General features: G+C 43.3%; 1 protein-coding gene across 3 annotated transcripts in view; it reads left to right on the top strand.

Annotated features, from left to right (window-relative positions):
• Nucleotides 1-27,240, top strand: part of LOC124866530 (multiple epidermal growth factor-like domains protein 11) — a 172,393-nt gene that overhangs the window by 116,903 nt on the left and 28,250 nt on the right. For all 3 annotated transcript variants that reach the window (XM_047362355.1, XM_047362357.1, XM_047362356.1), the window contains exons 11-15: nt 15,595-15,715; nt 17,144-17,307; nt 17,983-18,085; nt 23,397-23,543; nt 25,863-25,997. In XM_047362355.1, coding sequence (XP_047218311.1) covers nt 15,595-15,715; nt 17,144-17,307; nt 17,983-18,085; nt 23,397-23,543; nt 25,863-25,997 — 670 coding nt within the window. The remainder of the gene's footprint in view (nt 1-15,594; nt 15,716-17,143; nt 17,308-17,982; nt 18,086-23,396; nt 23,544-25,862; nt 25,998-27,240) is intronic.

Below are 27,240 nucleotides of genomic sequence, written 5' to 3'. Positions count from 1 at the left end.
TTAGCTGACCATTTCCTGACCCTTGACCTGTATAAGTCCTGGATGGAGGGAAGGTCAGTCCTGATGGTTCTCTCTGCAGACCTGATTGGTCGTTGCAGTCTGGACCTGTCCTGTTTTGTGGATAAACCAAACCTGACTGAGATGGATGAAGACAGGACAGACTGAATGATGGCATTGGAGAAGATGACCAGCAGGTCCTGTGGAAGGTATGAACGTCTTGAGTTGCCTCAGGAAGTTCAGTCTCTGCTGGCCCTTCTTCTGAACATTGTCTATGTGTGAGGACCATCTCAGGTCCTGAGAAATGGTGGTTCCTAGGAACCGGAACTGGTCCACAGTAGACACAACATTGTTGAGGATGGTGATGGAAGGGAGTGTTGGGGGGTGTTTTCACGAAGTCCATCCTACCATCACTCAATAACAGGTCATCAACAAACTGGATCATCACCGTCATCCTGACCCAGAGGGTCCGGTGGAGAACCCAGGCCTCAGACTACAAGGATCTGACTTTCACTTTGACCCCTTCTCACTCAGCTGTGAACAGTGAATGGTAGCTCTATGGCAGGGTATTTCTAGCTACGTCACAACATGTTTATTTGTATAGAACCGTTCATACAAGGTGATTTAAAGTGCTTTAAAGAAATGATAAAAATACAAGAATAACAGCAACATTCAAGCATCACATTAAAACAAAGAACCAATAAAATTCAATTCGGAAACAAATTAACTGAACAGATAAATAAAATTCAGTCCTGACACAAAGAAGCCAACAGATTCTTCCTTACAGAAAGATATTATTACCGTAACACTGCTGTATCTACTACTACATCTGTAAGTAAAACACCTGTAACGGACGTGCAGATCAGAACCATTTACCAATGTGTTCTGTTGTCTCAGCCTTAGAGAGTTCCAGTTTACCTGCTGGGTCACAGCCTGAACATGTATGGTCATCATGTTTAATATACACGTATAATTAAAATAAATAGAAAATGGTAAAAAAGTCAATACTGGAAACCCATGATGTCACTTCCTAATCAGCTAATCAATTTAAAACACCTGCAAAGGTTTCCTAAGCCTCTAGATGGGCTCTCACTCTGGGTCAGTAGGAGACACAATCACGGGGAAGACTGCGGACTGGACAGATGTTCAGAAGTCATTGACTCCCTCCGCAAGGAGGGGAAGTCACAAAGGGTCATGCTATATCCAAGGATATACATAGAAAGTTGAGTGGAAGGAAAAGGTGAACCAGCAACAGGAATGCCCATGGCTTTGAGAGGATTGTCAAGCAAAATCCATTCAAGAATTTGGCAGACTTCACGAGGAGTAAACAGAGGCTGGAGTCAGCATATCCAAAACCTCTATGCACAGATGGGTCCTACACATGGGCTACAAGCATCTGACCTGGGCTCAGTGGTCCAAAGTCCTCTTTTCAGATGGCCACACGGAGCTGCATAGCCAATAGGAAACATGAATTTAATGCCTCTTTCTACTATATTCTTTATACTGAAGAACAGACCAAACATCTAAACAAACTATGCTTCTAGATCTTCATGATCGAGCTGCTTTTAGTTCCAAGGCTTCAAACATGTAAAATAAATATAGAAGGTTGTGTGATCGAGAGTTCAACATTTAAGGACTAATGAGGACTAAATAGATTATTTAGAAAGCCTTTCTGAATGTCTAAATTAGTCTGCACTTCCTATATAGCTCAGTGTGGCCACAGCCCACTGTTGATTGGTTGATCGGAACCTGGTGATGACTCCTTCCCCTGGAAGCTGCTGCAATTTGAAGGCAGCTGAAATTTGAGAATCACACTGAGAGAAACAGAAGCAGCATAAAGCCCTGCTCAGACGAGTCAGAACCAAGTCTGATCCGCTTGTTCGATATTATTGTGTTAAAATGATTTGTTTCCATTGTATACGTGTTTGCCTATTTGATTAATTTAGTATAAAGTTCCTGCAAAGACTCTTTTCTATGCTAATGTGCTCAGTGTCATTGTTCGTTACCCAGTTCCAAATCCAAAATGAGAAGCTTCCAGACATGCTAAATACCAGGAGACACTAGTACCACCCGCCTTTATAGTAGTTATGACCACGCAGGCAGACCTGTTGTTGGTGTCTAAGCTGAATAATCTGCTGAGAGCTGGACAGAAGTGGCAGAACCATGGACCAGAAACACAGGTGGTACTAAGATTTCAACAGACCCACTGTAAGCACTCTCTTTTCCTCTTCATCCCTTAGTTCTGTGGCTGAAAGCCAAACGTTTAAACGGTGGTTCTCTTTCTTTAAAATCTCTCATCCCTAAGTCTCTTCATACAATTATTAAGGCTCACAAATCTGGAAACTTTCTATTTCTTGTTTAGTTTTTAGTTTCAGTTTTCTTTTACTTATGGAAATCCTCAGAAAATAGACATAATTAATAGTGAATAAAACTAATACTTGATTACATTTATTGTTACAGGTGTTTTTTAAGTTTATAATCCTTAACTGATGCGCTATATTTTGATTGATGCTAAATAAATCTCAGGCCCTGTCCACAAGGAGACAAAAATGATATTGTTTCAAAAACAACTCTGAAAAATATGCGTCCACACGACTGCACGCAGCACCAGCGGAAACACAGTAGTCAGGCCCCCTGGTAGCGCTGTGACACAGGTACAGAAACAACTCATTTTTTGTGTCCCAAAAAGTTGAATCCTTGTGAATTTACAGCTGATTATGAGACTTGATTTCTCTTCATTCCAACAGTTTAAAGCACCTCCACAGCTATCACTGGTCCAGTTAGAAGAAACTGATGTGATTTTCAAGTAAAACCCATTCAGTCCGTTTAAGGAGGCTCTTAACTGTAAAACGTGCTGTGTTAAATTCAACCTGATAAAAGGATCAGTCACATTTCAGAGGACAGGTTAGAGAGGTTCCTGAGGATATCATTTAGTTATTTGATGCTATTGCTTACCCATAATGCAATAGATCAACTTTTAACTTTGTGTGTTGCATAATTTTCCAAATTCTGCTCTAAGCCTTACAGTTTGACGATATTTGATGAGACGATAAATAATGAGGAACAGAAAAGCCTCTTTCTTACGAAGTCTTTATCCAAACATGCCCCTGTTGACTCAAACTGGCCTAATGAATGTCTTCAATGTCTGTCAGACCTTTTCAGTCTCACTGGATTGTGTCAGCTGTTGGTCGGATCTGAGCAAACAGTGGCTTCAGCTACAAGAAATCAAAGGGATTTCCTCAGAAACATGGGAGCTGTACTGTAACAACCCCAGAGCAGTTCGTGCAGAACCTCAGTGTCTTTGTTGGGAAAAATTAAGAGCTGGTTTCTGGCCATCATGTGCACATGCAGGTGCAGAACATGCACCTCCAGACAATGAAGTTGATGTATCAGGCACTGTTGACGCAGCAGGTTTAGTGTAAGAGTTGCACAGCTTGTTAGGAGGAGTTCTGCAGGTGTGGACCCGTGATGTGGGTCAGCCAGAGACTGCAGAGAAATGAGGGAAGTTAGCACAAAGAAAAAATATGATTTTTTTCACAGCTAATCTTCAAATTACATTACATCACCAAAAGACGCTGTCCCAGAGCTGAGATGGGGAGCTGGTTTTGGGGGATGCTCTATTAAACCAACAGAGCCGCTGACAGTCACTGGTTCTACAAAACCAGGACGTAGACGTCATCACAGGTCATGGCATATAAATTTATTCAACAAAACTAAGGTTTAAAAATCAAAAGTTCCTAATATGAAGTGTGAAAGTCAGTTTAACCAGTGGTGTATGGTCTACATGAGTGGATGATGTATGTGAAAATGCTGTAATGTGCAATCAAAATGATCTAGAAAGTAAAATGTGGCAGCATACTTGTGGAGGAGAGCAGACACAAGTTAGTTGATAGTCAGGGTTTTAAATAAACAGAGCTTTACCAGGTCCTCAGGTGTCCCACATCAGCAGTCAATGTTGTGCATGAAAAGCAAATGCCACAAGGGACCAGAACATGATGAATCATATTTCTTCAGCTGTTAGAAATATTTTAATTTGCTCTGTACGAAGGATTCAATGCAGTTCACTGCTGACTGCCACTGCGAGTTTATTCAGGAAGAGGGATTGCTGCAAAGTCTGTGGCTTGATGCAATCTGCGGGTTTTCTGAGAAAACCTTTTACTCATTAACTTTACTTGACTGCAGGGTTTTCTAACTTAGCTCACGGTAAAATGGATGTAGTTGAATCTGATTGGACTGAACTGAATCCGTTTGTTTTGTTTCTTTAGACAACAGTTTTTGTAAATCTGTTCTGAGTATAACAAAGCTGACTCGAAATGATTTTTAAAGGTGCAACTTTAAAATTTAAAAACCTTTGTCTTTCATGATGAAATGTAGATTTCATTGTATGTTTATGAATTTAGAGCTGGTGTTCAGTTCAGTTTATATACAGTCAGCTTGCATAGATGTAGTCGTTCTACTGGTTCTCTGCTGCAGAATTTCTTCAACACAAAATCCATATTTTGCCTAATTGTGAAATTTTGGCAATAAGAACCAAAGCATTCCTCTGACTCTGTTCGAGTTATGAAAATGTTTGGTGTTAATTTCAGTGTTTCTGAACATGGAGCTCAGAATGAGTCCACATCCTTGACAATGACATTAAAGGCGTTAACTCTTGAAACTGTGTTTTCCGCTGATTGTTGGTAAATGTTTCCTTGTTTTGAGAAAGTAACGGGCCTATTTAAAGCATGTCTTTGGCTGCTTGATCATTAAGTTGCAAGACGGATCATCAGAACTCTGCATCCTGCATCATGTTTTATCCACATATCCCCAAATCTCCCCTTTTCCTGTTTTCCTCAGCTGATATCTTTGCTTAGTTTGTTCAGCTTGAGCCCAAATGAGCTGCAAAGGATCAAGGTGTGGCAACACCTCATGTTAGAAGCATAAGCTTTGGCATTTTATGACCTAGACCAACAGCATGATGCTGCCACCACCATGCTTCTAATGCTTTTCTCCTCCTGCAGCTCCTCCAGCGTTACCATGGGCCTCTTGGCTGCTTCCTTGATTAATGCTGTCCTTATCAGTTTAGGTGGACGTCCTTGTCTCGGTAGGTCTGCAGGTGGTCCATCCTCGCTCCATGTTCAGATGATGGACTGATCAGAGCTCTGGGAGATGTTCAGAGCTTGAGTTGTTGTTTTAGAACTTAACCTGCTTTAAACTGAACCAGAATGTTCTCTCTGATCTATCTGCTGTGTTCTTTGGTCTTCATGATGCTGGTTGTTCTCTAATGTTCTCTCAAGGACCTCTGTGTAGTAATTGGGAGACTTCAGTAGGTAACTGGTTGCACTGGGCTTTGTTTAGAAGTAATAGAGTAAAGAGGCTGACTACACACAGCACACTTTACTGATTAGCTGCAAAACATATTGAAACCATGAATCATTTTTCCTTTTACGCCATTTCTTTGCTTCTATCACATAAAATTCCAATGAAATACAGTGACGTTTGTGTTTAGAACGAGACAAAATGTCAAAAACTTCAATGGATGTGAATACTTTTACAAGACTCTGTAAATGGAACCAAGGTGCTGAACTTGAGCTATAAAATTTTGCCCGTTCAGATTTAATTTATTTACAACAATCTGTTGTAAAGATTTGGGATGTTTTCTCTAACAGACTGTTGTTTTACTGCAGTTTGAAGCCTTTAGGTGTTCAACATCTTTTTCTCTGATTCATGTTGTCTGGTTTTGTTTTTTACTAAATTAAACTAAAATAAATAAATCAAATTTGACTTTTTTATATTTCGTACCAGACGTGATTTCAGTGATAGTTTTGAGCTTGTGTTAGTAGGTGTGTGTTTGTGTGAACCTTTGGGGCCACAGGGCCCAGGCCGCCTGTGGCGCCGGCTGATCCGGCTGGAGAGAGATGACAGCGGCTTTTCTAATTGGACCAAGAACATCAGAGATTTCAGCAGATGAAAGCAGGAAGGTCTCTCTAGATGAATGTGTGTTTGGTTTGTCGCGGCTGAATTCAGAGAGTTATTGATTCAGAGAGAATTGATGGGAGCTGGAAGCTCCCACTTTGGTAGCCAATGTGTGGATGAGGAACCAGCTTTAAAGAGAACTTATTTGGAGTATTGTCACCAGTTCAGACGGCTGGATCGATATCTGTAAGCATGTACGTCTATGACCTGAGGTCTTAAATCTGTTCTTCCATCAGAAGATGCCTTGTTAGTTCCTTAAGTTTGATTTAGAGCCTCTGAAGTGGAGAACAGCTTCACTTAAACTGAACGTTTCCATCTTCAATGAATCACAGAACCTTTCATCCTTTGAGGCGATTAAACCTCGGGAAGATCAGCTCGTGTGTGTCCTTTATTCTGCGGATGTAACGGATGCAATTTCATTTATGAATGGATTCATTTTTAGGTGAAAATGGATGTTTTCAGCATTTATTTGCAAATGAAACAAGATAATTAATGTAAACCAAAAATTCATAATTGCATAAAAACAGAGTTGTAAAAAAGATGTGATTTACATCTTGTTGTTGCTTTATTTTACTTTGTAATTCATGCTCTACTAAATAAAAGAAAATGAAAGGATTTCCTGATGAACAATTTTGTCTTCTGGTACTGCTCCGAGTCATTTAGGGTAGAAAAGTAGCTAAAATCAAGATTGAATCTACATTATTGTAGAAATAATAAAGTCGATTAATCACACAAAAGATGCATAACTTTATTGTTTGAGTATAAACATAAACGTGACTCAACAAAGCTATAAACCCACATTGTGCTCTGTGAAACAGTGTCTTCTTTGCTGAAGTGCTTGGCTTACGTTAGCATGCTTCCTCTCTGCTTTGATATGACTTATTGATAAACATGCAGTTTCAGTTAAGAAAATGTGGACAAAACTCACAGAAAAGCTTGTTCTCCTGCTTCATAAACACACTGCTTTTATTTGAACCTTGTAAAATATGACAATTTTTTATCTGCGCTCTACACTGATCTCTCTGCAGAGCACGTCACCTAAGAAAACACTAACATACAGCGGGTGGAGCTTTGTCAAGGACTTTAAAAATGCATAGACTGAGTGATATTTGGGATCAAATTGCGATCAAGTTCCTATCCTGCTAGGAAACAGAAACACGTTTAATGAGGTGTTAAGGGATACCCAGGCAAAACAAAATCAGAAAATTGTAAAATGAGTTTAAGTGCACATTTAAGTGTCAAAGTGATGAAACCTCTGAAGAAATGTATACAAGTTTATGGTTTTTATCTTATGTTGTGTCAACAGTGTTCAATAATTAGATTTACCAACAACAACCACTGGGGGGCATCAGACTAAATAAACACATGGAGCCTTGAGGTTCTCTGAATCAGAACATGGCACCAGTCTGGCTGGGTTGTTATTTTTGTTTTTTGTCATTGGATTTGTTGTGCTTACTTTTGTTGCTGCACTACTAACAAATACAAAAATATGTTTTTATTGCAAATATAACAAAAAGTTCAAGAAACGCAGATACAACTGTGTAGTTATGTTTGGGTGAAGGATTAATGTCCTGAATGACTCTTCTTCTGGTGTTGTTGGGACCCACAGCCATGAGTTACAACAGGAGATGCGGTATGGACTTTTCTGGAACTTTCAAAATAAATTGCATTAACCTACTTCCGGCATAACTTAGGAATTGGGGGTAGCAGGGGACTTCCCATGATGCCACTGGCTGTGTAAAAGCACCCCCCTTTCCAATGGTCCGATCTCTTCCACTGTTACTCTTTGCGGGACTGGGATCGGAGAGGCAGCGCGGTAATGTCTCTTTGGTGGCAAACAGACATAAACTCTTCAAACTGGTTCCAAGGGTGTCATACGATCATCGATCATATGCACAAGTTAAGAACTGATAAATCACTGTTGAAAGAATCCGGTATTCATTCATGAAAAGGGGTAAATTAAGGTGTAAGCATTGCTTACTTTCTCTCTGAGGTCTGCAGAAGCAAACGGTGTTCCAGAGATGTCCCCAGTAGAGACGCTGTCTCTACAAGCCGAGTGAAGCGGTTCTCTTTCAACATTCGTTTCGGTATCTCACTATGGGACAGGCCTCCAGCGCCTGTCCCCCCGAAGCTCTATTACATTACACCAGTCTTAACTGGCAAGCGGAAGTGACATCCGCTCCCATGGGAGGGACTTCCTCCCAGTATAGACGCCGACGTCACGTAGGTGATCTTCAGTCTAACACCTCTTCTCGCTCCCAGAAGCACCTCTCAGACGGTCATTACAGTAACTTGAGTTAGCTTAACTGTTCACAGAGCGAGCTAACCACTCGGTCGCCAAGCGCTTCTCAATAACTGTGAGTCCTTTTCAACGCTGGTCTGTCGCCAAACAGCAGCGCTGCAACTGGTCACCAAACTAGCTGCAATCTTAACGGAGCTTACGAAGTTGTGTAACTTGCACTCGTTCTCACCATGAACAGAGTCAAACCACCATCTAGAACCTGCACATGTGGCAATCTCATAGCTGGGGCAGATACCCACTCTGTCTGCACTTCGTGTCTGGGGCTGCAACATGCCCAGGACGCGTTGGCGTCACCGGAGAGCTGCGAGCACTGTGCACGGCTCTCCCTTAAATCTTGTCGGCACAGGCTAGCACGCCAAGCTAGCCTGTCGGAGGTTGATCCTATGATGGGGGTAGCCAATCCCCTGCCACCGGAGCTTCCTGGTACTGATGAGAGAGAGCCCACTTTGGCTGGAGTCAGTTGGGGTGATCAGCTCGACGCTTTCGCGCCACTGACTGACCCAGAGGAAGACGAGGCCGCACTTCCAATTTTCAGCACTCTTGCTAATGCCCAGTCAAAATCTGAAGTCCATCAGTCTCGGGTCTGACAATGACGAGCTGGACTGCGGGCCTTATGCCATCTCGTCGGCTGCAAAGCCCTCGGTGATGGATGACACCAGCTGCTGCGGTTCCCCAAACCCGACTGCAACGGACCTGCACGATGTCTGCAGAAGGACAGCAAAGAAGATGGGCATCAAGTGGCCGGAAACCCTCACCGAAACTACCACATCTCGATTTGAGGGGAAGCGGCTTCCGAGACCCCAATCTTCCAGCAGACAGCTGTTGCCGGTCTTTCCCGAGTGCCTCGAGGAAGAAACCCGGTCCTGGAGCAATCCTCTCACTGCCAAGAACCCCGCCCTGGGAGGGTCGGCGCTGGACTGGACAGGCATGGAGGCCGGCGGTTTTTCACATTTGCCTCCCTTAGAACCTCTGCTAGCATCTCACCTGCACCCATCGCAGAAGTCAGCCATGACAGTGGCAGGACCCACCCTTCCCTTCAAAGCTGATTCTTTTCAGTCCGCTCTGAATGAGAAAAGCTACAAGGCAGTGGCTGCATCTGTTAAAGCCTTAAACGCTTCATCTCTTCTCCTCGCTTACCAAGCGGAGTTACAGGAGCAAGTGACTGGCACACCGATGTCCGATTTGTGAGACGAGTTGTGCGTGGTGACAGACCTATCCCTGCGTCCATGTCCCTGATGGTCACTCAGGAGAGAGCTAGATGGCTGAACCTGTCTAGCCTGTCTCAAAGAGAGAAGAACCAGCTCCTCGACATCCCCGTGGACCCAAAGAGCTTATTCGGCCCCACCGTGGCAGCCATGCAAAAATGCTGTACGGAAAAAAATAGGGAAGGTGAAGCGCTAAAGCTGTGTCTTCCCAGGAAAGCGCAGCCTGTTCCCCCCCCAGCACCCCGTGTGCCGTTTGCTCAAGCGGCGGCTCGACCGGCCTACCGCATCCCCAAATGCCAGCCTCAGCCACAGTCAGCGGACCGTGAGAAACAAACCGAGCTCAAAGGTGCTTGGGGAAGGAAGCCATTCGCTCCCACGGCAACACCGGGAAACCAAGCGACCCCTTCCGCTACTATGAGCGCAAAGAAAAAGAGGCGTGCTACCTAGGGGTTTAGTAAAGTTGTTTTCTGGCACGCATCCAGGCTTGGAGCTGAGGGCGCAGCCACAACAAAAAAACATGAAAAATATGTTAAAAATAACACACGGACAGGACGTGGCCGTGCAGCAGCACATGAGGCCTCAAGGGGGAGCTCTCACCCTACCTCTAACACAGCAGGCTGCTTTTTCTGTGGAAGAAGCAGACCTGGGCGAGCGCAGCTAACAGTTGTAGCGGAACAGCAGATCCCTCAGCCGGTGTTGCGCAGTGTTTACACGGAAGCACCTTTAGGTCCACTGGCAAACAACACTCAGCTGTGGCGAGCATGTGGAGCGTCAGATTGGGTGATAAAGACTGTATCCAAGGGATACAGGCTCCAATTTCTGACAGCCCCCACCCCGTTTCAAGGGCATAGTACAGTCCTTGCAGCACAAAAGAGCTGTTCGGCCGGGGGCCTGCGACCGATATTGGATCTGCGGGTTCTGAATACATATCTGAGATGGTATTCGTTCAGGATGCTAACACACGCAGCTCTGATAAAGTTTGTGCATCAAGGAGACTAGTTTGTCTCCATAGACTTGAAAGACACATATTTCCATATCCCTACATATCCCCCTCACAGAAAATACCTCAGATTTGCGTTTCAGGGAAAGATATACGAGTATCTGGTACTTCCTTTTGGCCTCTCACTGAGCCCTCGTGTGTTCGTGAAATTCACCGAGGCAGCCAACGCACCTCTGAGGGAAAGGGGGATGCGTCTGGCGACGTATATAGACGATTGGCTGATTGCAGCTCAGTCTTTAGAGGAGTTCATGACGCACGCCGAGATGCTTACTTTAAAATATGACAGTTCTGGGATTCACAATAAACTGGGAATAGAGCATTTTAACCCCAGTGCAAACAATCACCTTCATTGGCCTGTCCCTGAATTCAGTCGAGTTCAGAGCGCGCCTCTCAGCGGACCGAGTAAAAGCCTTTCAGGCTTGTCTGGCACTCTTTCGCAGAGGCACACAGGTGAAATTCAGGTTATGCCTCAGACTGCTGGGTCTGCTGGCGGTCATCACACTCGGCCGTCTACACATGCGCCCGTTTCAGAGGTGGGTGGCGTCACTCAGCTTGAGCCCCACACGCCATGCTCACCGCAGCGTCCTGGTTTCTCTCATATGTGCACGTGCGCTGAGCCCGTGGAAGCGCCCTGGTTTTCTCAACACCGGCGTTACCATGGGAACCATCCTGACGAGGAAGGTAATTACCACAGACGCCTCGCTGACAGGTTGGGGAGCCACTCACGAGGGGATGATGGTAAACGGCGTTTGGAGTCCACAAACACACAGCTTACAAAAATTGTCTGGAACTCCTGGCCATGATGCTGGCACTGAGACACTTTCTGCCCTTCGCATCAGGGGAAAACGCTCAGTGTCCAATGTTTTTCTCACTGACAGAGCAACAAGTTCCGCTTGGACTGGATGAGCTAGCGCACAAATGGCTGCCAGCCCTACTGTACGCCTTTCCCCCGCTGGAACTGATCATTCCTACTCTCGCCAGGGTGCGAGAGGGAAAACACTCACTCATTCTGATAGCTCCCTGCTGGCCAGGGAAACACTGGCTAGTGGAGATTTTTCAGATGCTACACGGCGAGCCATGGCGGCTTCCCCTCCGCAGAGATCTCCTGACGCAGGCACACGGAGAAATATTTCATCCGCATCCAGAGCGCATGGCCCTATGGGCCTGGCCTGTGAGGGGTTAAATCTGGCTGCCAGTGGGCTTCCCCAGAACGTTATTGACACAATTCAAAATGCAAGGGCCGTTTCCACGCGTAACGTGTATGAGGGTAAATGGCAGGCATTCGTGAGTTGGTGCGCAAAACCTATGGTGAGCGTAATGCAAAGCCCTGTGTCGGACGTTTTAACTTTTCTGCAGGCACTGTTGGATAAAGGCTTGGCTTTTTCCAATGTGAAGGTGTACCTGGCTGCTATTTCAGCCTGTCACGTTGGCTTTGGTGACAAAACAGTGGGGCAGCAGCCCCTGGTGTGTCAATTCATGAAAGGTGCACGACGTGGTCCAGTGTCGAGGAGCCTCACTCCTTCATGGGATTTACCTATGGTACTCGATGCGTTGTCACGTGCACCGTTCAAACCGTTGCAGCAGGTTGAGCTCAAAGTGCTTTCCTTTAAAACGGCCTTATTTATTGCTCTGGTTTCTGCTAAGCACGTGAGCGACATTCAAGCGCTTTCAGTTAACCCGTCCTGCATGCAGTTTTTGGGTGAGGAGTCAAGGGTTTTACTGAAACCTAATCCTGCCTTTATACCTAAGATTGCTATGGCTCTGCCATGCCGTGCCCTTGAATTAATGGCTTTCTACCCACCACCATTCTCCCCTCAGGAGCATGAACGACTGCATACGCTCTGCCCAGTACGAGCTCTGCGGTTATATGTGGAAAAAACTGCAGATTTTCGCAAATCAGAGCAGCTGTTTGTGTCGTGGGCTTCATCACATAAAGGAAAGCCTCTCACAAAGCAACGTCTTTCGCATTGGGTAGTGGAGGCTATTATTATGGCTTATGAGGGCAGAGGCCTTGCACCCCCTGCAGGTCTGCGGGCTCATTCCACTCGTGGTATGGCCTCATCCTGGGCATTGTTCCAGGGTATACATGAGGAGGAAATATGTGAGGCTGCCAACTGGGCGACCCCTAACACCTTCACTAGGTTCTATAAACTGGATGTCACCAGGCCCACACTGGCTCACACGGTTCTGGGAGTGGGTTCCACATTGCCATGAATGCAGGATGCATCTGTTGGTCTTCGAGTGAGTTTATCTGGCAATAGGGGAGCAGAAATATCCCATAGTGAGATCCCGAAACGAATGTTGAAAGAGATCTTTAGGTTAAGGATTTAACCCTGGTTCTCTGAAACATGAGTGAGGTATCTCACCAGATCACCCTCCTTGCAGGGAACGAGGAAGAGGTGTGCTTATTAAACTGAAGATCACCTACGAGACGTTGGTTTTTATACTGGGAGGAAGTCCCTCCCATGGGAGCGGACGTCACTTCCGCCTGTCAGTCGAGCTTCTGGGGACAGGCGCTGGAGGTGTGTCCCATAGTGAGATACCTCACTCATGTTTCAGAGAGACGCGGTTAAATCCTTAACCTAAAGTTTTCCCAGTCTGAGAGAAGGACAACAGGAGCCGCATCACCATGGTTACGGTAAGGTGCAGTTTGACCGGCCGACAGAACAGCCGCCACTCCCCACAGCTGGAGGTTAGCTGTAGCTAACCGTTTAAAGTCTGGACGTTTCTTCAAACTTCTCCGCCCTGGACAATGTTCCTCATCACAGTTCATGAGGTTAAGTGTTTGGGCAGAATAATAAAGAAGTGATTTAGATTTAAATTATCTAAACGTTTTTCATTTTATGAAGTTTGGTTTTGTGTTCTTTGTATGTTTTTAAAGTTAAGACAAACTTTACTTGAAGGTTGATTTTAAACAGAATATTGATCATAATGCGCTTATGCATTTTAACCTTTTTATTAGCGGTATTTTAAAGGTGTGGGTTTGATTCTGGTGCTAAGCTATCAGCTTCTTTTGTTAGCTTTAACTGCTAACAGATAAGGACAGTGCTTGTTGCTAAATAATATTTACCAGAAAGGTTTAGTTTTCAATCCAGTAAATAATGTGTCCCTAACATTATTTTACTAAATTTGATAACTAAGTAACACAATTAAGCCTCATTTCTCCAGAATGATTTGGCTCTTTTCCAAAATATTCCCTTAATAATATTTCTTTAAATATTATTTTAATAAATAAAGGCAGTTAATTAGACACCGTTGAGAATTAGTCATCCAGAAGGTTGGTTTTATTCAGCAGATCATTATTTAAAACATTATTTTATTAAAATAATATTTAATCTGATCTTACATTGTGAATGGTTGTCTAAATGTTGCTGATTATTGTCTAAGTTAGTTCCAAGACTAAATTAACTTCACTTCCAGATTCTTCAAGATAATCCTTGGTTCTCAGACATAAACATTGCATGGTAATGTTGCATCACTCTTTTGGTCATAATTTTCAGTCATCTTTAATCATAATTTGTTTATATTGTACATAACTCATTAATCTTCCTTATTCTTTAATTCTGCTTGGTAGTTTAGTTGGATTATTTTAGCAAAGTAAAGAGTTTGTTGATTGAAATATGTTTGACTTTGAGTTGACTTATTTTTGTTAATAAATTCTTGTATTTTAAGAAATTGTGTGAATTTATTCCATATATGTGCAGAGTTTATGCTGTTCAATAATGTCAGAGCTCATCTCACACCTTTCTATTTTGTCCTAAAACCATCGCCTTACTGGGCTGGTATTCACAGGACAACCCTTAACAGACCCAAATATTATTTGATAAAATATTAATATTAAATATTAAATAATATTTACAGATTCATAACCCTAACAGTGCCCATCTTGCTGTGTCCCGATCCAGCACAGTTTTTCATTCTGCTACACCATGTGATGAAGAGTCTTCATGTCTGCTTTGTTTTCTGTGAGGTGCTTTTATGCATCTCTACCTGTGTTTAGTTTAATGATGGTTTCCTCAGATTTTAAGAGAACAAAAGAAAATGTTAGGAGGGAGAGCGTGAGAGTTAGACAGGACGTCCTCATTAACCCGACTGACCTCTGAGAAATCCTGCAGGTGCTGTTGGTGAAAATCCTTCAGCGAGACAGAAAATGCTCAGGCATGTCGATGGGGGACGGATGAGCTGGAGGTGTCTTTTGCTCTTTAATTGTAAGACAAACAATGTTAAATATTAAGTTATTTATTACTGAGAAAAGTGTAAGTTTAATTTATTTACCTGTGAAAAACAAGTGAAAACAATAAAAAATCCTGATTACCTGATCAGGGTCTATTGATCTTTCTTTAATTATTGTTTCAGAGGTCACCTGTCTCACCTGGAAGAATTTCATTATTGAGCCCACGCAGGTTATTTATTACCAGAGTTTTTACAAAGTTCTTAATTCACTAACTTTTTAATAAGTCCTCTGTGCTCTCCTGTCCGTGTGTGTTGGGCTGGGTTTGTGAATATTGGATTAATAATAATTTAAAGGTAGCAGGTTGGAAGCGGGCAGCTTTAATTAACAGAGTTTAAATCTTGAAGGTCCTGATCAATGCAACAGCATGCGGGAGGTGCAGTCGGTCCATCGCAGCATGCCAGCAGGCCTGAATAAGGTTAGACGCCCAGATGAGGCTGCAGCTGCGTCCCGCTTTGATTGGACAAGCAGAGCCATCATGTCGCTCTGCAGGGAGGCCATCAGCGCCCATCATCTCCTTCTTCCTGCTTCATCTGCTGCTTTATTGCATCAGCGCTAACAAATTAAATGCACTCACAGGCTTGAAATGAGTTTTAAGAGATAGTCTGAGTAAGAATGCAACGCCTGCAGTGAGCTGCAGGAACAGGAAATGAGGGTGAAAACTCTTCATCAGTCAGTCTCTCTAAACCTCAAAGCTCCTGTGTACAGACAGGACTGCAAACACGATGTTTATTTCTCAAAGGGATCCACTAACACTGAGCTGACCTTTGAACTGAGCAGCAGTACTCACAGGATTCCTGATCCGTTTGGAAAAATGACCGACATTCCTTTAATCTGAAGCCGGATGCAGGTAAATGTGAATGATGTGACTCAGAGTTTGTGTTTGTGTCTCTGTTGTCCTCAGGGAGATGACTGCTCCATCAGCTGTCCTCTGGGTCTGTACGGGACCAACTGCACCTCCTCATGCTCCTGCCACAACGAGATCTCCTGCTTGCACATCGACGGCTCCTGCATCTGCAGAGAAGGTTCGGCTCATCGCTTCCATCATGTTTCAGACTGGTTTTCCCACACAGTTCAGATTCTGTGGGAGTGTCCTGGTCTGTTGTTCCGGGTCCAACACTGCATCCGGTTGCAGAAGGTTCATTTAACCAGAACCGGGAGGAGAATTCAGTGTTTCTTTAATAATAATGCCACATCCTGGACCAAACCTTCCAACCCCATAATGTGAAGTACCAACATTAATGAACATTTTATTAAGTTCTGAATTGTGTTCCCAATTTATATGTTTTAAAATCTGACTGTTTAAATATTTATGCGGCAGAGATTCTCTATGGGAACAAAGGTAATTAAAGGGGAGGATGATGAAACAGAGTGCAGGACCAGCTGCTTGTTTGGATGAGTGAAAAGAGCTAAGGAACAAAGTTTCACAGATAACACTAAGCTGGTCCTGGCTTGCTTTTGGTCCACTTTATAACTTACAACTTAGTTTAGAACATTTGCAGGAAACGCAGACATTAGAAGGAAATAGCTGTGTTCACAGAGCATTTTGATTATGTTTAGGAATAATAAACGTCTAGTTTTTGATGCTAATAGTGAGGAAAGACAGAAAAACCTGTAGAACCTTTAAGTAACATGGTTCTGCAAGATTCTTCAGTCAGCAGACCAGATGCTGACCAGGTTATGCCACAGCATTTCAATTGGATTTAAATTCAGACTTTGACTAGGCCAACCAAAACCTTATTTCGGAGTAATGTGTTCGTATCAACAGTAATTCTCATGACATATTTAACCCAGACTGGCTGGGTTACCTTTTTGTACGCCTCGGATGTGCAGTCCTCTTATTGAACTGGAGCTGCAGCTCCACCAGTGCAACCATCAGAACCTTGCTCCATTTAAATACACTAAATCATCATATTTTCACTTCTTTTGCCTTTAGAGTTCAGTTTCTGACTCATAGACCCAGCCGGTGTTTCTCCGTGGTTACCAGGAGATCAAGTTTGACCCCCCATGTTGTTGCTTTATTGTATATTTGAGATAAGTTTTATTTCAGAAGAAAAAGCATTAATAAACAGGCACAAATTAAACAAAACAAGATGATCTGTTTGTTTTAAAGCTGGAGGGGTCTGGACAGTAATTTATGGAAAAACACATAAAAATCCCACAAGCTTTAAAACAAACAGATCACTGCTGTTTTGCTAATCTTGCAGATTTTCCCTCTGGCCTAAAATTGTGGATGAAGTCCCATTTCTCCTATTTCTGCGAGCTTATTGGTTCCAGATTGTTACATAATCTCACTCAGGAACATTTGCAGGAATCACTGATTCCTCAGTTTTTTTCTGTGCTTATTAACAGCCTAGCCATGATTCAGCTGCCGAACAGTTCTGCAAACACCTCTGAACGCACCATCAGGCTGTCCCCTAACAGACAGATGTTTGTGTCCATGTCCTCCTCAGGCTGGCAGGGTGTGGACTGCACCATCCCGTGCTCCAGCGGTACCTGGGGCTTTAACTGCAATCAGACATGTCAGTGCACCAATGAGGCGGCCTGCGACCCAATAAACGGAACCTGCACCTGCTCGCCGGGCTGGAGGGGGGAATACTGTGACGTCCCGTGTCCGGTAAGTTTTTTACGCAATTATTATTTCTCACTTTTGTTCATGAAAGTCGAACCAAACGATCTTTGAGTCTAGAGTATTTTCTAAGAACAAGTTGCCCCAATCAGAGCGGCTTTTTATGTTGGTTTTTGAAGAAAGTCACCATGACAGCAGCTTTCTTTTCCACCTACCTGTTCAGGTTTTTATCATTTTCGACACAGCTATTTTGATTTTCAGAGTTTTTGGTGTTTAGAACTACTGGCTGAAGATTCTCAGATGTTCTCAACACCTCTGAAGGTTTCATGGACAGATGGTACTCAGGTTGTAGGACAGGTGATAATAATAGAAGTGAAGTCATTGAGAAAAGTAAAGAAAATCTACTGCGGTTAATAGTCAATATTTGCATTTAAAATATGCAAAACTTGTCTGAGAAACCTGGACATTTGAATCTGGGAGAAGATCACACGAAGAACATGTTGGAATCCTGTCAGTAACTGAGCTCTTCTTCCTAAAACACTGAGTCAGAAACATCTGGGAACAGGTTTGATAATAAACAACTAAAACAAGAACAATTACCCAGATGATCTTTTCTTTCTTCATGTTCTGGTGTTTTCTGGACCGTTTCTCCTTTAACTCCTGAAAACCACCTTCGAAGGTGTAGATGTGTTGTTTTACATGTCGTCCTCATTCTGCTCGCAGGAGGGATCATACGGGCTGGACTGCAGGGAGAGATGTGATTGTGTCCACGCCAATGGCTGTGATCCGATGACCGGAACCTGTCGTTGTCTAGCAGGTTGGACCGGTGAGTTCTGGCAACGATGACAGCAACTGAAATGTTCATCACCAATTCATTAAAAGCAGCAGGTAACAGCGTTAAAACATCCAATGAGATGTGGAGTTCAGCCCAAAATTACTCATCAGATTTAGATTTAAAAATATTAAGTCTGTTTCTGAGAAATGAGACGGGCATCTCTCAGAAGATAAAATCATTTATCTGTTTTTATTTGTATTTTATAAAAGAATAGCAGGCTGAATATTAAATATGCTGTTCTCAATAATCATTAGATAAGTCTTCATTAGCATTACAGCAATGAAACAGCCGAGCAGCTTTCTCTTTGAGGTTGTGAGGCCTCCTTACCATCACCCTCATCTGTAACTCGCTACACAGATTCTCCTTCAGATTCAACCCAGGACCCTGGCTGGAAGAAACATGCTGGCAAACAGTTAAACCTAAATCAGTTTTGAACTTATCTGTGTTATAGTACCTGGGTGGGTTGTGATGGCAGCTGTGGCAGCCATGGCAGGATGATCCTCTTTGCACTATTGTGGTTTAGAAGTGGAGAAATTAAAGCGGAACCGCCCACATGGGTCGATGTTACGGCCACATCAAACTTCCACAGCAGCAGCAGCACTCCAAGTAAAATATCGTTCCGCTGGTGCTTCCTGGCTTCAACAAAGGGGACTGTAGCACCATCTCAACAGGCCAACATCAGCAGCTGCTTAGAAACAGATCATGGTTTTACCCCCACTGACATCAAGGCGACATTTTTTAAAATTTTGAATTAATTAAACAACCCTGTAGTTTAAATCTTATAAACCCGGATACGTTTCATACGCTGTTCATAGATTTCTACACACGCAGCAGATTCTTCTTCTTTGGTCCTAGATGTGTCCAGATTCTTCAGATTCTTGACGTACTTAATGCAGACTGTGTTCAGGTTCCCCACATGATCAGTCAGGTCAGAGTTTAGAAGTAATGCAATTTATAAAAATGTGCACTTAACAGTGATAACCAATAAGAATCAATAAACGGATATGTAGGATACAGAAACCTGCTAAACATTTTTGTTTGTGGGACATGTTGCAGAATGTGGAAGAAATGGATGATTTCAGTGGATAATTGTCTGACGATTTATTTTGCTGGTTATTGTTTTTCTTGCTGATGTAGAGGAAAGTTCATCCCAGGAGGGAGAGAAACGTTAGAGAGGAGGAGGAAGGCAGAGCTGACAACAGATCAATATGACACACTAAACATTTAAAACCTGTAATTCAAAAACTGATGAAGATTCAAGCTCGGGTGAGTCTGACAGCAGAGCTGCGTTCAATAACTCAGCTGCACAAACAGCCCTGTGAGAGAAGCAGCTCCCAGGCTGTCCACAATCATCCTGATCCTCAGTGTTTCACCAGCCGATGGAAGGAGGTGATGATTTAAGCTCTGGTCAGCATTAAACATTGTAAGAACAGCTGGAGAAGGGGCCATTCAAAAAGAAGGTCATAAGGTCAAAGGACAGACCAACAGTTTAAAGTAAAACCTCATTTTTACTGTATGATCTACGATGAACTGAGAGAAACACAGGAGGAAATATGAAGCTGAGCATCATGAAGAACATACAGTTGTCATCTGTATAAATACAATACCTTCCAGAAGTATTCACACCCCTTTAACTTTTCCGCTTGTTATTCATGTTTGAACCACAAACATTTATTGGGATTTTAAGTGACAGATTGTCACAACAAACTGATGGAAGAAGGTGCCCTGCTCAGACAAGACCAATGCTGAACTTTCTAACACACTTGAAGACACCATCCCCATGGTGGAACAGGGTGTTGGTGGCATCATGCTGTGGGGATGCTGTTCTTCAGCAGGAACAGGTGGATAAAGCTAAATCCTGGAAATCTGCATTAAATCTTGAAACTGTTTGTTCTTAGAGTCAACTGTGACTCTATGGCCAAAACTGCTAAATCAGCTTTATTTGCCAAGTTTGTGCAAACAAGAAAGGAATTTTACTTTGGCTCCATTATTCTCCTTTAAATATTAATATAAAACTTTATTGATGATGTTTTAAAATGTAAAAGTGACAAAAAAAAAACAGCTTTAGCAGTTTTTCCGAGGCGTTTTCATGCAATATATATATAACATCTCCATAAAGATGGACACTAAGAGTGTTATGATCTTTGGTTGTTTGGGTTTTGGTTTTTATTTGAGTTTTGATCATTTCCTTGTTGTTTGTTTATGTTTGAAAGGTGTTGCCATATGGGTTTATTGCTTCAGGTTTAGTTTCTTACTTATTTATCTTCCAGATCAGTGTTGGTATAGTTTGCCCTTGGTCTAGCTGGGTTCCCTGTGCTGATTATTCACCTTCCTTCGGTTCCCCTGCTCAGCTCTCTCCTCTCCTCTCTTCTCCCAGTTGTTCCATGTTCCCCTGATTAGCTCAGGTGGATCTAAGGTCATTCTTCACTCCTCCCTCTAAACACATTTCCTGTAGTGGGGATAATAAAATCAAGCTGTTTTGTTTTTGTGTGTTTCAGTGGCTGTAAGCTCATTTTGTTAAACTGGACCGAACCTTTTCAGCTGTTAGGGCTGTAAAGGTTGCTAAGCCCGGATGATCCGAGTTTTCTGGCTCCACTGAGGACCATCTCTGGATGGTTGGAGGACCTGACTCTTTGCTGCTGATGGTTCTCATTGTGAGCTCAGACCTGCACTTTGAGGCAGTTTGTGAAGGAGTTGCAGACCATATTGGATACATGCTGTATATTCAGGAAATGTCATAAATAATACAAGGATTGGATTTAGAAACTAAAGTTATAAACCTTAATCAGGTCAGAAATATCACTTTTATTTATGTTAAATCTGGTTTCCATCAGAATGTGCTGGAAAACTTTTTAAAGTGCTTGTTGAGGAACATTTTATTCTTCTTCATCTTCTTCCTCTTTGTTTAAACTTTGCAGCGTGACAAACAGAAACCCAGATGTTCTCCCCCTGTATGACTCTGAGGTAGTAGACTTATAGTGGCTTTCTGTGCATCACTCTCATATTCTCTCATATTCTAAGTCAAAGGAAGTTTCTAATGAGCTGCTCATTCACAGCTGCAGCTCCATGGGGGGCAAATGGTCTTCATCTCTACCTTCTGTTTGAGAATCTGCTGGTAAACCTCTTTGTGGGAGAAATGAAGATGTAATGTAATGTGATTCTCCTGGGCGCTGCCGTCTCCAGACTGTCCCCTGTGTGCAGCAGAGGCTCTGATCTGTCCTACAAAACCAGCTTTTGTGCAGACTGATTCCTGCCTCCAAGGAGTCACAAAGACATGAACTGATGTATGTAAGGCTGATGAAAGAGGGGAACACTTCAGTGAAGGAATAAAGGCCAGAAAGTTGCAGGAAAAAGGTCCAAATATGTAGATTTAGATCATTTAATCCAAACTCACACAAAAGCCTGGAGTTCAGGGAGGACTGGAAAAATATTCAAATGACATGATCATAAGTCACTGAACAAAAGCTAAATCAAAAAGCAGCCTGTAGAACCCCCTGATCCAGAATCCTGTAGAACCTCTTGATCCAGCACCTTGTAGAACCTCTTATCCAGCACCTTGTAGAACCTCTTATCCAGCACCTTGTAGAACCTCTTATCCAGCACCTTGTAGAACCTCTTATCCAGCACCTTGTAGAACCTCTTATCCAGCACCTTGTAGAACCTCTTATCCAGCTCCCTGTAGAACCTCTTATCCAGCACGTTGTAGAACCTCCTTATCCAGCTCCCTGTAGAACCTCTTATCCAGCACCCTGTAGAACCTCTTATCCAGCACCCTGTAGAACCTCTTATCCAGCACCCTGTAGAACCTCTTATCCAGCACGTTGTAGAACCTCCTTATCCAGCTCCCTGTAGAACCTCTTATCCAGCACCCTGTAGAACCTCTTATCCAGCACCCTGTAGAACCTCCTTATCCAGCACCTTGTAGAACCTCTTATCCAGCACCCTGTAGAACCTCCTTATCCAGCACCCTGTAGAACCTCTTATCCAGCACCCTGTAGAACCTCCTTATCCAGCACCCTGTAGAACCTCTTGATCCAGCACCTTGTAGAACCTCTTATCCAGCTCCCTGTAGAACCTCTTATCCAGCACCCTGTAGAACCTCTTATCCAGCACCCTGTAGAACCTTGTGATCCATGACATCTGTCATTCATGTTCAATTTAAAGTTTTTAGCCTACATTCAAAACATCCCCACAGAGAAACATGGCGGTGACAGAATCATGCTGTGGGGACGCTTTCCTGCAGCATGGACAGGGAAGCTGGTCAGAGTTGATCAGAAGATGGATGTTCTACTTTCTCTTGGTCTATCAAATAAAATCCCAGTAAAATACTTTGAATTTTCTGCTTGAGATGTGAAAACATCTGGAGAACTTGAATGGGTGTGAATACTTTTATATTATTATAGTGATCATAGTATTTAAAAAGTGGACTTTCAGATGTTTCGAAATTTGGAGTTTCGTTCTTTAGCAGATTTAATTAATAAAAGCTGTTTTGGAGCAACACTCATATTTAATCAATATGTTTGTTTTCTGATTTCTCTGCAGATGCTTTTATTGCTGAAGATGAACTAAATGAGAATTTATTCTGACCGGTTCTGTTGTGATTCTGGACATCTACAGAGCTTCAGTTAAATGAGGACAGAATCATTTTTACAACCTTTGACTATGTTTTCTATTATTCTCATTAAAAATTAAGAATGTTGTTCTCCTTGCTGACATTTAACTGAACAAATCTTCAATAAATACAGATCAATAATGAAAGTGATCGTTTATCACAGCCTCACATCTCCGCGCCGCGTCCCGCAGCCATTAAAGACGTGTGCGTGTAAAGAATGAGGTTCTCGTTTTAGCATATTTTTGTAGCCCCATTAAGAAATGATTTCCCCCTCCCATTCCTCCCATTAACTGGCTGAATCAATGCATTAGTCTGCGCTGCTCTCTGTGACTCAGCCTCTGAGTGGACTTTTTATCAAATGTTCCTCTAACAGGAGGCAGTGGGGGCTTGTTTGAGGACTATTTTCAGCCGCGGATTGATCTGCACTTGATGCTCCAAGGACTTCTGAGTCAATTAAAGTTCTGGGTGCGTGTTTGTGGGAATGAAAGCCCGTGTGACGCAGTGTAACACTGATGGCCTCTTAATGGTTTTTGAACAAAAGGAATCCTTCAGTATGAAGATGAGTGCAGATGAAACATTTCTTCTTTTCTTATGTTTCAGCAGCTCATCTAAAGCAGGCCAAGCAGCCAGATTAACACCAGTTAAAACCAAAGCTTTTTCTTTACTGGAAAATGTCTGTTTCTTTTGCAGGTGTCCGCTGTGACAGCATGTGCGCTGAGGGCCTCTGGGGGCCAAACTGCTCCTATAGCTGTACCTGTGAGAACGGAGGTTCCTGCTCCCCGGAGGATGGTACCTGCATGTGCGCTCCTGGATACCGTGGCACTAACTGCAGGAGAAGTAAATGCATGCTCTAAACACACACATGTCTACAAACTTAACATTTTATTCTTCTGCAGAGAGGAAAAAGCCCCAATATGTCATTTTTTCTTCCCATGAACTTCCTTTAAGGTGTTTGCATCTAAATCCTAGATTTCAAAACTAAAAAGTGATTTGGGAGGAGTTGTAGATCAAAACTCTTATCCTGATTTGATCCAAAAGAAGTTTCCATGTAGGCTGAGATGGATATAAATCAAATGTTGGAAGGAGAGAACAGACTTCTCCATCAGCAGAGCAGAATATAATGAAACCATTCAAGGAAGCAGCTTAAATTGGACTGACATGCTCTCTGATCCATGAGACGGTTCTGCATCAAGAACCTTAATTCATCAACAGCTGAATGAACCACGTGGAGCAGAGATTACTTTGGAGAACGTTTGTCCAGCTCTTTGTCCAGCTTAAATTCACAGACTTTACTGAGCGGAGAAGGAGCTTGATGTTCAGCTTCTATGGGCTCAGAGGCATCTGGGATGGACAATCAAACTGTGGGAACATGGAGCACTTCTCTAGATGTTTGTTGGAAAAGGAGCATCCAGCCTGTTGTCAGTAACTAGTCACCGCAGCCGGGCTCTGTGTTTGTTGGAGGTTGTATCATGGTATGGGCTTGGATCATTCCCTCTTCTGTGATGGCAGCATTAAATAGGACATATCATGCAAAATCCTCTTTTCTAGCCCTTAAGAACTTTTTGTTGTGTACTTGGAGTCTTTAGGAGAGGAGAAAAGTTCAATTTAGTCTCTCCAGGTGCTGCATAGATGTCTTTATGTTCTGTTTGCGTCATGTTTTTCAGTCCGTTCAGTTTTCTCCATCATCTGTTACTTTTTTCCAACTGTTACGTCACAGTATTTGCTGCTGAACAGCCAAACAAGGTCATGGACTTCCGGCTGATCAATTTCGCATATCCGCCATTTTTATTTCTAGCTGTGATTTTGTAGTCCAGCTCAAGTATGCCGACGCTCAAAGAGGACAAGTCTAAATGTTCGGTTGTTGGGTGTATTAACCCGCACAATTCATGACACCGTCCCCAACCATCAGAAGCTCTTCAAAGTTCCTGGTTAAATTTTATTTTTCATGGAAACGTTCCCACTGATGTGGGAACATTCCTCTTCGTCTGCATGAAGCACTTAAAGGATGAGTTCTTCATCAACCTCCTCCAGTATCAAGAAGGATTTTCTAAAGACTTCATCTTTGGCTCCTTGAGGACAGAGCCGTACTGTGATTTACGTATTTTGAATATTATTATTACATGAACAGTTTTGCATTGTTTTTGCCGTTTTTGTCGTGTTTCTGCAGCGCCAGATAATTGTTATTAAACTACAAAAATGGCCGAACAGGTTAAAGTGCAGCATTCTTTGATCTGAAGGGGGGCAGGGTGTGAAGTTCCTCAGCAGCGTTTAAAGAGACGGCACCAAAACGAGTTGCTCTCAGACGCTCCTCAGAACAGGTAAAAGAGGAACCTGAGGAGCTACAAGAACAAGGAGTTCAGACCAAAGCATTGAGGTTCTACTTTATATAGACCAGAACTGGATGTTCTAAGGTGAAAAGGAAGGATTTAAAAGCATGATATGACCCCTTTAAACTCCAGCAGAGATCTTAGAGCAGCACCTGCTGCCTTCAGGACCACGTCTTTTCCAGGGACATACATGGGTTTTCCACCAAGACAATGGAAACCACATTCTAAAGGCCTGGCTCCATTGCTCGTGGATCCAGAGATGGGAAATCCTTATCCAGAGAAAATTCCTGTTGGAAAACAATGTTTCCTCATGTATCTCATCTCTGTTTTGTACAGAAATTACCTTTTAATTCCAGAGCAGAATGAGAATGAAACCTCCACAAGGCTGAAGAGAAAGATGGCCTTCATATAGGATCTCTGGGTGATGCTTTATCTGGTTGCAGAATCCTTTTTGTTCAACTTGAACTCTGAGACCCAAGGTGATTTTCCTCAGCTTCTCTGTGGATCAGAGTAGGAGATTTAACGCTTCTCAGTTCACAGTTTTAGCAATTATCTTAATTAGGAGAATGGTGTAGCATGAGGGAGGCAGGAGAGCAGCTGCTGAGGGTCTCCTCATCACTTAGACCAACATCAATTAAAGCAAATGAAAAGCTTTAGGAAGACGTATGAGTGTGGATCTGCGCGGGAAGAAAAAAAAGGAACCCAGCAGAAAGGGCGGGATGACCCAAAGGAACCAGAATGTCAGACTCTCACAAACATGCAGGATGTTTTACTATCAATTATTAATCCCACAGTTGGTCCTTTCAGCTGAGCTCTGTTTCCTCTGCAGCCTGCTCTCCTGGTTTCTACAGCCTTCGCTGCGGCCAGTCATGTCCTCAGTGCGTCCACAGCGACGGAGCGTGCCACCATGTCAGCGGACGCTGCAACTGTCTCTCCGGCTTCTTTGGCTCCCTCTGCAACCAAGGTCAGCTCTTCACAGGTCTTCATCCTAGAGACAGGTCCATCTGTTGTCACCAAACACCGATTCAGCAAAAAACCCAGAATAAAATTTCAGCAAAGTTGTTAAAGTTCCTTTTAAGCTTAGATAAAATGCAAAAACCTGGTTTACAGCAGATCCAAGTAGACCTTTAGTTCCTTGAGTTACTACATTTCTCATAATGCAGTCAGTCAACCTGCATGCATTAACCTTTTTATGATCTAGCGGTTTCATCTCTTGAAACCGAAGCTGGATCAGAAATGATGGACATGTTGTGAAGTTTCTGCAGCTGATCAAGGATCAGTCAGAAGTTTCCATCCACTCCTCACGTTCTTGATGGCACCTCAGCTTCAGCCTTTTAATGATTTGTTTGAACCTTTGTGCTGCAAGGGTGGAAGGAGTATTCAACATGCAGCTACAATCATTTCTCAGAACAAGAACTGGCTCCACAAGGTTGATTTTATTGTGGACTTTCCCTGATCCAAAAGGTCCAAATTCTACACTCGGGCTCAAACATCTACATACATTCACCTAAATATTTACATGGGAGGTGCTGAAGGTTCTACAAACTATTTAAATGTCATGAGGCTGAGGCCTGCTAACTTGTGGTTACTGACCAGGACTCCAAGGATCTCAATGAAGATCTAAGGAGAACTGCAGATTTACCCAAGTTGGGGACATCTTTACAGGGGATCAAACTCCTCAGCCTCCCTACTAAGGCCTACACCAGGGTATTGGAGAGGAGAGTCCGACCGATAGTCGAACCTCGGCTTCAGGAGGAGCAGTGTGGTTTTTGTCCCGGCCGTGGAACACTGGACCAGCTCTATACCCTCTACAGGGTGCTCGAGGGTTCATGGGAGTTTGCCCAACCGGTCCACGTGTATTTTGTGGACCTGGAGAAAGCATTCGACTGTGTCCCTCGTGATGCCCTGTGGGGGGTGCTCTAGGAGTATGGAATCAGGGGCTCTTTATTAGGAGCCATCCGGTCCCTGTACGAGCGGAGCAGGAGTTTGGTCCGCATTGCCGGCACTAAGTCGGACCTGTTCCCGGTGCATGTTGGACTCCAGCAGGGCTGCCCTTTGTCACCGGTCCTGTTCATAACTTTTATGGACAGGATTTCTAGACGCAGCTAAGGGCTGGAGGGGGTCTGGTTTGGGGACCAAACGATTTCGTCTCTTCTTTTTGCGGATGATGGCCCCATTATTTACCGGTCGGTCTACGTTCCTACCCT

The sequence above is a fragment of the Girardinichthys multiradiatus genome, chromosome 4 (assembly GCF_021462225.1).
Source record: "Girardinichthys multiradiatus isolate DD_20200921_A chromosome 4, DD_fGirMul_XY1, whole genome shotgun sequence".
In the NCBI taxonomy this organism is placed as follows: domain Eukaryota; kingdom Metazoa; phylum Chordata; class Actinopteri; order Cyprinodontiformes; family Goodeidae; genus Girardinichthys; species Girardinichthys multiradiatus.
The sequence above is the reverse complement of the archived record's forward strand: the minus strand, read 5'-3'. Positions and strand labels throughout refer to the sequence as shown.